This window comes from Aedes aegypti, chromosome 1 (genome assembly GCF_002204515.2).
Source record: "Aedes aegypti strain LVP_AGWG chromosome 1, AaegL5.0 Primary Assembly, whole genome shotgun sequence".
In the NCBI taxonomy this organism is placed as follows: Eukaryota; Metazoa; Arthropoda; class Insecta; order Diptera; family Culicidae; genus Aedes; species Aedes aegypti.
The window spans coordinates 275,396,077-275,408,155 of NC_035107.1; the positions used below are offsets into that span (position 1 = coordinate 275,396,077).

Below are 12,079 nucleotides of genomic sequence, written 5' to 3' on the forward strand. Positions count from 1 at the left end.
GTCAGGATAATTTGCATTACCTAGAACCCGCCGAACATGGGTTTATATTTGTTAGATCAGGATGAGTTACATTTCTTAGAAGCTCACAATATCCGCTGCGAAATATAACAAGAAAAAACAGCCTTTGATTAAAAGAAGGAAAAACACTGATGAATATGTAGCCATTTGACATTATAGTAAATCAAACATTATAGTAACGACATTCGACCTAAAGACATTTGGCATAACGACCGGCACCCGTTATTTCTTTTTCGAATATTGATCACAAAATTCAATTATTAATGATAATTGATAATGAAATCAATAATTAAAGACTTGGATTGAATTAATTTAAATATTATTTGGAAATTTTAAGTCATTTTTGGTTTTTAAACGATATGATATTGACTAACTTGAAATTAAACTGGAAAGTTCACAAAGTTCTTGAAACATTAAACAGGAGCCTTCTCTCTTCACTTGAGTTTGTCCGGGAATCTTTGTATGAGTTTCGTCCAAAGCTTCTCAATTAATGTATCCATGGCAAATATAGAAATAGCTCTTCATATAATTGTTCTTTTGTTTTACACAAGCCTTATTTGAAACATCTTTACAGGAACACCCAGCAGTCCTTTCCAAATCTAACAGAAATTGATTCAGGAAACTTCCGAGAATTGTTCCAACATTATTTCCAGAACTTCGCTTGATTTCTGGTTACCTGTTCAAACTAGAGCATTCGTTTTATAGATTACATAGATTACTCGAACAGGTACGGATAACTAGAATCTATTTATTGCATACCATTTCAGGATTTGTTTCTAAAATTATATGATTTTTCCAGGATTTCCATAAATGTCGTCTGAAAGTTCTACACAGGTCGCTCAATCGATAGGACCGGCTTGAGAAATAAATAACGAATGTAAAAGTTTGAGTGGGAATTGGATCCTTGTCCAGCGAGTGAAAGCCTCATCTGATATCTCTCGGTCATCTCACCACATTGAGAATTGTTTATATATTTGTTTGGTTATGCATTTTCAACGGCCAATATCTCAATAACTAGACATGCTATGATATTTTTGGAAATGGAGACTTATTCAGTTACTTCAAATCAAGTAAATAGCGGTATTTCGGTACTTGATTGTTGAAAAAAATTTACATAGAAATTGCGTCGGACGAAATGAATTTATTTTTTGCCGTGCAGAAAGTGCACTGGATATTCCCTGAAGTGCAATGAAATAATACTTAAAACACGTTAAAACGATCTTCTTTGAATTCATTCTTTCAACTTTGAATTAAACTTGGAAAACTTTTACTAGTCAAGAACTTCAAAATCCTTGAGAAACAACAACCCTAAATATTGTCAAGTTTTTACGTAATTGAAATTGAGGTTAAACAAAAGGCGCTGCATTCTTACGATTTTTATGAACACAGCGCACTATTCACATATTAGCTGCGACGCACGGGGCTCGAGAAAACAATAATTATAAATAAATGTTGATCTTGAATTCTACCGGATACATAATATTTCCATAGAGGAACTGTAAAAGTGCTTCCGAATCAGCTGATTTGGAACATCTCGTGAAAAGGCCTATGCAGCGGTCCTTCATCGCTGCCAATAAAAGCAAGCATGGTCCAGTCACCTGAAAAAGCCTATTGCTCGACTCAATAAAGAAATTGTGTTTATGTCAAACAGATTTATGACTAGCCAAATATGTGACAGCAGCATTTGCGTGACGAACAATTCTCTCTTACGTGCTTCATTTTAGCGTACACACTTAAAATTTGTTAAAGTATACACTATTTTTACCTTAACCTTAAATGCCAAACAGTTCAGTAAAATTCTGATGCCTGATAAAACCGTTATTTTCCAACAAAATCGAATAATATCTGTTCTGTAGTTTTCTGATACTAATCCCATTCAACTTCTTCTAACTTGGTGAGATTTATAGATTCCAAATCGTGTTAAAATCAAATATAATGTTAACAGAACAATTTGGGTAAAAATCTGATTTTGCATAAAATACTTCCTCAAAATCGATAAAGTTTCAATTGGAAACTTGACTCACACCATTTTGATTATTTTAAAGTCCATCTCTTGAAGCACTGCTCTTTTTGTTTCTTACTCCGAACCTCATAAATATCGAACATCTCCTAGTCCACGTTAGACATAATTATCAAATCAAATCCAAACATCCGAACCAGCACAAGCAATTCTCGGAAACACTGTAGCGCTTCAATTGCCATATCCATGCACAAGGCGTTCTCAATCACTGTACACTTGAACCCCGTTTTACAAGCCAAACGCCTGAAGATTGCATGAAAAAATCATACAATTTCGATCGATGCGTTCAAAATCAGCCTCCAGTGTACTCCGTTCATGAGTGAGAATGAGCGAGAACCGGATCGCTACACAACGAAACGAACAAACATCGTTCCTGACATACACACACAACCACACGCACACTCACCCATGTCAGTGGTGAATTTCTCTCTGCTAGGGTGGTGAATTCCAATCTCCTTTGTTCGCATGCCGTCCTCTCATTCCTTCAAGTTGCGATTGGTCGCCAGAGTGGGACACAACGGCTATCCTCGACTCTGTCTCGCAGCTGCAACTCCATAGCCCAGCAGCCGAGGGTATGAGATTGGATAATGTGTCGTTAATGTTGGTACCACCACCACTACCAACACCGTGGCAGTGCCGTGTTCCGTCACGCAAGAGGAGGATGTGTGTTTAAAGTTTAGCCAGGCACTTCAGTCGAATATTGTTTGAAAGCCAAATAGTAGTTATTCCCCTCTGCAAACAGTCACATCTTGTTAGTCGGGAGAGGCAAGCAGAGACAAAGTTTGTTCAACATTATAATATATAAACATAATATAATAATAAAGCACCCGCGCGCGCGAGTTGACGCGTTTTCCAGCGGGAAATTCGAGTGCGCCGATTAGGGATTTTCCTCGACGGGATTATCGAGTATTTTGTGGAGTTATTCGCGTGTGTGCCGAAAGTGCGACTCCCGAGTGACATTGGCTTCACAAGAGGCGGGAATACAAGAGTGCTTTCGGGAGTCATCCCTACGGGTTTGTGGAACCGTTCATTGTGGCATGCTGAGATAGCATATGTGTAGAGTTTTCGTGAAAATTTCGGACAATTTTCAAACACTTGTACAGCTCGGTAGACACGCATCGTGTGAGGCAAGAACGAGCGTTAGCGCCGCCGAGAAGCTGGTCCGTCACGCACGCACCGAATACGCACGTAGTGATCCTTGCTAGTAGTGGTGATCTCCTGTGACGACGACGGGGAGTCCTTCAGTTTGGGGCATCGGAGCCGGATGCCACATTACCATCTCGCGTGGCCCGGAGAGAAGCGCACATATTTGCTTTTCCAATCAGTAAAACGACACTGGTGTTTGGGTTGCAACGAGTCAACATCGGACTGAGCTAAGGGAAGGAGCCACCGTTTGTTTCCCGGAGTAATGACGAAAGCCCGAAAAACGCTTAAGCCTTGAGCCTCAAGAGTTACCAAGGACTGTTCGACGTCGTCGACTACGGTACCTGTTGAAACTCTCCCAAGGGGAACGGAATCCGGAGTGCGGCATCGTGTGTCTGTGTACTCTATCGAGTTTGTTTGCCAGCGGTCCTGTGAACTGTGAAGAAGGACTTTAGCGCTACGGAGTCCATCATCTGGGGCCTTGAGAACAGCCAGTGTACAAGCAGTTAAGTTTTTGTGTCCACACAAAACTCGTCCATCTGAACGTATCGACAGCGACGAAGTCGGGTGACACTTTGTGTTCGTTTTTGAAAAGGAATCGACTATTAATCGCTCGGTGTGTACAGAGTGTGGGAGTGGGTAGCCTCCTGGAGTGTCCAAGATTGTTGCCAAACTACCCGGTATTCGGCTCGTTGTGGAGCCGAGGAAGAGGCTCGCGTCATAGCTGCCCGATAAGAGACCGGGAACGGGAGAATGTTTGTGTATTCCTAAATTGTTTGTGTTTATTATTGAATTTCAAATTACGTAGGCTGATGCAGTTCCCCAGTTTGGAACCGAAGGAATACATCGGAACGATAACGCTAGCAGTCGCCGATTGTGTGAATCAATAAACAAAGCATAGTTGAACGGTGATAACCGGTGTAGTATTGGAGTGATAAACAATTTCGGTGATGGCATTCAGGAATGTGAATCGCTCAATATGAGCGATTGTGAACGGGAGATGATTGAACTGTTGGTTTGTCACTAGGGTAACTGTTGATCACAGAAGGTGTATTAAGGGAAGCAATTTTGATTGATGTGTTCGTGCACGACTTAGACAAAGTTTCCAATCGATATCGAAGCGAAGACAACAGTGAAGTGAAAATGCAAAAACTCTATCCGGAAACATCGATCAACAATACCAGTATGGCCGGCGGGAATATGAGCCCCATGCCGTCGACGTACAGTATGAACAGTATGGGTATGACGGTCGGCGGAATGACCTCGGTTTCACCACAGGGTGGATCATTTGGCGCCGGAGTACTTGGAAACCCTGGAATGAGCGGGATGGGTGCCGCTATGAACACCATGTCCAGTCAATGCCTTTCGTCGGCTCCGATTGGATACGGCTCGATGGGATCGCCAATTCCCAACATGGGCTCCTGCATGGGAGGCAACGGTATGAGTTCGATGGCTGCTATGTCCGGTTACTCAAGTGTAGCTGGTAGCCGAGAAGTACTTGGTGATCCTGGATCTCCAAATTCAGCAGCTCTGCAGCGAGTGAGAACAGAAAAACCTACGGCGGCTTTCCGACGGAATTACACACACGCTAAACCGCCATACTCGTACATCTCCCTCATATCAATGGCCATTAAGAACAACCCGCATCAAATGCTCACTCTAGCTGAGATATACCAGTTCATCATGGATCTGTTTCCGTTTTACCGACAGAATCAGCAACGGTGGCAAAATTCCATCCGACACTCGCTTAGCTTTAACGACTGCTTTGTCAAAGTGCCCCGAACTCCGGATAAACCCGGCAAAGGTTCCTTCTGGACTTTGCATCCCGACTCGGGTAACATGTTTGAAAACGGGTGCTACCTTCGACGGCAGAAACGCTTCAAAGATGAGAAGAAAGAGATTATTCGTTCGATGCACAAGAGTCCAGCTCACAGTATGGATGCAACGAGTCCGGATAAAAAAGACCATCATGATGACCACCATCATCATCATCGGGACCACAAAGTAACTGTCGATACCCACGGAATGCTGAATTCATCTCATGGTAAGGACACCGATGCACTAGCCATGTTGCACGCAACCGCTGACCTTTGTCTAGCGCAGCAGTCGCATTCCCAACACGGACCCCATCACCAGCAGCTTCAGCAAGAGGAATTGTCTGCCATGGTAAACCGATGCCATCCCTCGCTGCTCAGCGATTACCACTCGATGCACCTCAAGCAGGAACCGCCCGGCTATACGCCCTCTAGTCATCCGTTCTCCATCACCCGGTTACTACCGACGGAGTCCAAGGCCGACATCAAGATGTACGATATGAGCCAATACGCCGGCTACAACGGCCTTAGTCCTCTACAGAACTCGCATGCAGCGGCGGCCGCCCTAGGACAGGACTCCTACTACCACCAGAGTCTCGGTTACCACCACGCATCGGCCGGAACCACCAGCTTGTGACATCAGTACCCGTTGGCATAAGTGAAGCTTAAGAACTACTACGGTTGCTACGGAGCCAACGGCAGCTTGCACAACAACAACAGCATTCATCAGTTCAGCATCAACGGCAGCAGTACCATCAACGGTAATTCCATTGGTAGATCCTCCTGTGGTAGCAGCACCGAAGCTGACCCTAATTTCCCATTCTGAATCCAGGCAACAGACGACTTGAAACGAATCCTCCTACGCTCCTCTCCAGAAACACCCAAACACGATCGAACTTTTGATCAGCGAACCAGTTTCGTACAGGATGTGACAAAAATAATTTCAAAAATTTTGTCGAACAGGATTTGTTTGCAAATTTCGTTTGTCTCCTAGTAATAATTCTCAATCGAGATATTTGAGATTTTGGTAATTCAGATCATTTCAACAGATCTCATCAAACTAAAACTCATCACTTTTTCATTTCTTCTGACCTATACTGTCCCAGAGGAAAAGACACAAAACGCAAAGAAAACCGGTATTCCCAACAAGTGGTTGAGCTTAAAATTTTGGAACCACGCGCCTCCAGCTCGCCAAAATGTCTCAAAGATTCGTCCCGTCCACTTCGAGGCACACTTCCGTCATCCAACACTTTGAAGCGATCAATGCTCGGGCTTCCTCACAGAGAACGCTTATTTGTCTTTTGTAAGTGCTCTCGTCGTCCAGAAGCAAAACCACGAACTCAAAAAAAAAACTGAATAATAATTCGGCTGGACACCGACCGTCTCTGCTCGAGTGGGTCTCTTCGGTTTTCCAGTCAAAGCCCCCGCGTATGCTAAATCGATCTTGTGTCGAATGGTTCGAAATTTCGGACAACCTTTTGACCTTCGAGGAGGACTTCAACGCGTTTTTGGAGATGTTTGCTGTTGTTCAAAGATAAGCCCTTCTAAATGGTTTGGAAAAGCAAATGGCACGAGGCACAATGTATTGATGACATTGGGACATTTATAGCAGCCTTTGCAATGCGTATATAAAGAACGTCATATTCAACATACTCTCTTATGTGTTATGTTTGATACGACAACTGGCGTATGATTTTCAAAGTCCCACAGTTGTGAGTTCACGTTTTTAAGCATATGGTTGACAATTTATTTCCCAGGAACAGAAAAAATGTGTAAAAATTTTAAATAATTGATTGCAATGCTTTCAAGATTAGAAGGTTACCCAAGTGAATTGTTTTTTTTTTTGCGTAATTGCAAATCTTGATGAGAAATCTTGTGCATAATCCAGCATTGATCCATATATGTTGGTTAACCATAACTGTAGGGCTATTGTATCAGTTGATCTGTCAAAATAATGAGAGACAAACCTTCGGATATGGCTTCAGATCTTTATTAAAGAATTCCAGATAAGTTTGGTGGATTTATAGCATCCCGGAAATCCAGGAAAGTTTTGCTTATATTATTAGAAAACCAAACGTATATTACTGAAACTGTGTGACAATTTTTTTTTTTTCGAATTGAACAATAACGAGAACGTCGTTTAATCTCATTGACGCATGTATAGAATAGAAGAAAATCTATGGATCCCATTTCAAGGTGAAATCCATCATGGGTTGATACGTTGGTCGTTTGTTTCAAATCAACTTTATATACTAAATTTAGGGTCTCACAATTCGAATATTTTTGCTAAATTCTAACCATAAATTGAGGAAAAAAAAACTATTAATTTAATTTAAAAGTTAAACGCCTTAATGTGGAAAATTAGCATAGAAGTTTCTTAATATCTAGCAGAAATTCGATTATTTCAACAATATTAGCAGAGTAGTATGAATTTTAATTAATTCTCTTTCGGGGATGTATTTCAAGTATTCTCACAAACTTTCAGGCTGTCACCATGATTAAAACCTTGTTTAGAATCAGCTCTTTCTGAATGTTTGCTTTTTTTTTCTTCATAGAATTCAACAATTAAAACCAAAAAAAAAACTTCGCAACCCAAAGACAAGCAACGTTCACATATTATGTTTATTGATATTTTATATATGTACGAAATTAAATCATGTTCAACGGTGATCTGTTTCACCCGAATTCACGTATGCAATTAACAGAAACTGAAAAACCCACAAAATTTGAAGATACAAAATATTTCAGTTGGAAAAGATTATTTTGATATTTACCACGACAAGTGTACGGTCAAAGCTTTGAAGTTTATTATGTCCGATGCTTGCTTTTGCTATTAGGTCTGATATGTGTTTATAGGAAGTATTTTTCCAAATCCTTCTAAACAGAAACAAACCGAGAATAAGAACTGCCTTATAAATATTATTCTTTGCACCATCTTCTCGCGTAACAATTCTTAAGGGCCAATAATCAAATTGTAAACAAATCGGGTTTTCATACCTTTCGATAGCATCTCCCAACACCTACAAATTGCGTTGTCAACATAATCATAAAACTTACCGTTATAAACTGGATTTTCAAAACGGCCAATAACCGCTTTTTTCCAAATCATTCATTGGCCTCTACTTGAAACGGCCTAGCCATCAAGAGGGCCTACAATCGGGAAATTTCGCAAACCATCATTGGCTTTAGCATGGTGAGAGGCCAATGATTATTTTTTGCTCATTCATTGAAAACCGAAAGGGCCTAGCCTTGGGCCAAGCACGTTAATAAAATTCAATTTGGCCAAAATAAGGCCCATGCTTTGTTGAAAAATGAAAATGGGCCAAGCATTTTAACTCATCATTTTTACGACATTTTTGTCAGTATTCAGAATAAAATCGATTAATCACGTGTAATAATAGTAAATCTTCACTCAACGAGCAGGCAATTACATCGATTGATTTGAATAGTTAGAAATAGGAATTGAAAATGTGGTGAACAATATTTAAATCGAATTTTCTCAGAGTCAACGATCTCAGGATTAGCCCTTTTGAATTGTTACGCGAGTTATGCATTTTCTGCTCTGACATTGCCTTTCGGTTCGACGAAGTATGGCACAAAAATTAGATTCCGACAAATTAGGGTAGGATGAAGTGTACCCAGTATCCCCTTTTAATCAATGATCCTTCACAAGAAAGATTCGCGGCAACTGACATTTCTGTCAAAGTGTGAGTAAATCGAGCAGCGAGATCTGGCAAAACGTGAGCCAAACGCTAAGTATATTTACAGCTATAAAAGGTATGCTATTCACGACTGTACATAAGTATTAGTAAATAGTAATGAACTCTTTCCGAATTTGTATTGCATTTGAAGAAGTTTAATGCAATTTAACTCAATTTAGGTATAGAGAGTAACAAAATATCAAAAGCATAGCATAATTATTTGTTACTCTTCCGAAAGGCAGGTCATTCAATGAATTTGTTCTATTTATGAGGAGTATTTTAAATAATTTTCCACAACCCATTAGCTCCCTCAGAAATAACTAATCGTGGACATGGGCGTAGCCATAGGGCAGGGAGGACCGTTGCCCCCCCTTTGACCGACCTTAAAAAGTAATATTCACTGGTTTACTACAGAGATGATTATTTTCATTCGAGTTTTTAAATCGTTCGTGTTTATTTTCAATTGCGTCATGATTATATTTTTGAATAGTTCTGCCAAAGATCTCATCAGAAATTTTTCGAAGATTTTATCTAAAATCCGCAATGGATCTTACGAGAAATCTGCTGAAAATCTGTTATGGAACTCAAAGGTTTTTGTCAAACATCTGCTAAGTTATCTTGAAATGTTCAGCCAGAAATTCTTCTAAAATTTCGATAAAGGATAACTCCTCATAGTTGCCTGAAATTCCTCTTTATTTTTCACTCTGATTGCTTAATCTTTTCCTGATTGCTTATTTTTCTCCAATAATCGTTCCAATAATTTATTCCAGTAATCGTACCTGGAAGTAGCTCGAATGTTTCCATCGAGTGCTCGGTAATATTTTAAGGTGAAGATGAATCGAAGCCAAATCTCAAATTTTCAAGAGCACAAATCTGGAGAACCGAACACCCGTTTCAGCTTAAACGGGTGTTTGGTTCTCCAGATTTGTGCTCTTGAAAATTTGAGGATTGGCTTCGATTCATCTTCACCTTAAGATATTTTTCTGCCTCTCATCTTTTGCAGATGATTATCCCTTATTTCAGACTACAATTTCTACAAAATCTCTACAAAAATCCCACAAAGAATTTCTCTCAATACACGTTCAAGAAATCATCTATTGAATCTTCAGAAACCTTTTTTATTATATAAGGAATTGTGCATTATCTATAGTTTCAGAAGTTTAAGCAAAAACTTAACTTGATTTGGGATTACACCCATAGTTCCAAGAATTATATTTGCTTTTGTTCCTTGTAAAATTTGTATTTTTTTCCCTGTATTTTTTCTTCATTAAAACTGATCCTGATAGCTCTCTTGGAATAATGCTTTCAATGACCCAAAAATTTTCTTAAAAATTTCTATAGAAATCCTTGATGTAATGAAATTTGTGACTAATCAAAAAGTGTGTTCGGAGAACCCTCAGAGAGCTCCTTTAAGTACAGTTTTGAAAAAAAAAAAAACTTACAGAAATACCATTTCCTTTCAGGAATGAATACAAAATTTACATCTTATCTGGATTTTCACACAGGAAATTTTCAAGCATTACTCAAAGCCCAGAGATTCACCAAAGAAATTACTGTAATGATTTTTCCAGTAATTTGCTTCGAGAATTGTTAATATATTTTCTCAGAAATTTCTCCAGGAATACTAATTGAGCTTCTTCAAGAAAGTTTGCAAAATTATTCAGATAAAAGGAATTAGCTTAGGAGTTTTTCTAAGCACTCCTTCTCGGATTATACTTAGAACTACTCCAGAAATCACATATTTTTTTACAACGATTCCTGTAAGGATATTTTCGGATATTTCTCTGGGACTCCAGCAGAGACCTTCCCAAATGTTGCATCTTGAAATTTTTCCTGGAGTTATAATAAAGATATCTTGAAAAGTTCCTCAAGAATTCATATACCAATTTCCGAAACTTATAAATGTCCAAAAGTTCCAATATTTTAACCAGAAGTACCTGAAGTACTATGCTGTGATTTTCTCGAGATATTGTTTCAAAATTTGGATTTGTGAAACTTTCTGAAGGACTTTCCGAAGTTTTTTTTGAACGAAATTCCTACAGAATCTCCTGCATTAATTTTTTTGTGTGAATTATTTGGTAAATTTATCCAGCAAACATAGCAACACAAGCAATAAATATCTCTAAAAACACTAAACTCTAAAAAACTAAAAAAAAAATCTGCAAAGGTAAGATCGTGGATAAATCCTTGAAGGACTTCCTGAAAGAATTATTCAAGTATTCCAGAAAAATCCTGATAAAACTCCTTATGAATATAGAAGATTTTTAGGAAAATTTATAAATAAACCTGTGAATAAAATTCTGAAGGAATGTTTTAACTTATGCTCATAGAAATACTAAGTAGAGCTCCTGTGAAACCCGCAGAGATTTTCTCATATGAATCTCTGTAGGGATTTTGGTGATCTAAGAAAATTCTTCATTCTTGAGCGTATTGTAAGTGGTAATTCTGAAAGAATCTATAAAAGTATGTAGAAAGAATTTCTGTAAAAACATTGAAAGAATTTCTACAATCTCCTCAAAGGTATCCTTAAATTAATTTTTGAAAAAAAAAACTGCTTAGATGTATTCAATAAAAGAACAAACTGAAGCAAGGCATATTCTTGGAGTCCGGTTAGCTCATTGTCAATGAAGAAAGAGGATGAAAGCCCTTTATAGTTTAACGCTACATGAAAATAGGGGACAAAGGTTGTGTATAATGATGGTTTTTGAGAAAAAATATCTTACTCTCCATCCCCTGACGAAAATCCTGGCTACGCCCATGGTCGTGCTAGATATTTCTTTAATTCATATACAAGAATATATTTACTATATATACATAGCTAGGCCTTATTGTACGGAACGCGGGAATTGGATCTGATATAATTTGGGAATTTTGACCGAATGCTCACATGAATGGTCACATGAGGGGCGCAATTGCAATGCAGTGAGAATGACATTTGGGCCGGTTTTTAGTTAGGCACACTTAAAAATGTCAAGCTTTACAACAGTGTTTTAGGAAGATTTTTCCATCTTATAAAAAAACACCATGATTTGTAAAATATTGACTTTTGTTTTGATTTCAATTCAAAAAATAAAAAAATCAATGTCTGCACACCCATTTCCAGTGAAAACATTTCGACATTTTGGACGGGCATAACACAATAAATAACACAAGGTCCTGCTATCTGACTCTGGAATTGCTTGGAACAGGCAAAGAGATTCGTATCAGTTTTGGCCCAACAATTTAAGCCATCGTTTTCTCTGCACATCGTTTGTTAGGAATCTATGAAACATAACCGGTTCACCTGGTTCTGTTTTAGGGTTTCTTCGAATATAATTTGCTCCTGCATTTCGGAACATGATACTTCAACAGTTTGATAGCGACTTTCATGCACTTTTCTTGTT

General features: G+C 38.8%; 1 protein-coding gene across 1 annotated transcript; it reads left to right on the forward strand.

The window, feature by feature from the left end:
* Window positions 1-1,493: 1,493 nt before the first annotated feature.
* Window positions 1,494-6,728, forward strand: LOC5577396 (protein fork head). The gene has a single exon (XM_021837868.1). The coding sequence runs from the start codon at window positions 4,325-4,327 to the stop codon at window positions 5,630-5,632; it is 1,308 nt and encodes a 435-aa protein (XP_021693560.1). The 5' UTR covers window positions 1,494-4,324; the 3' UTR covers window positions 5,633-6,728.
* Window positions 6,729-12,079: the final 5,351 nt, after the last annotated feature.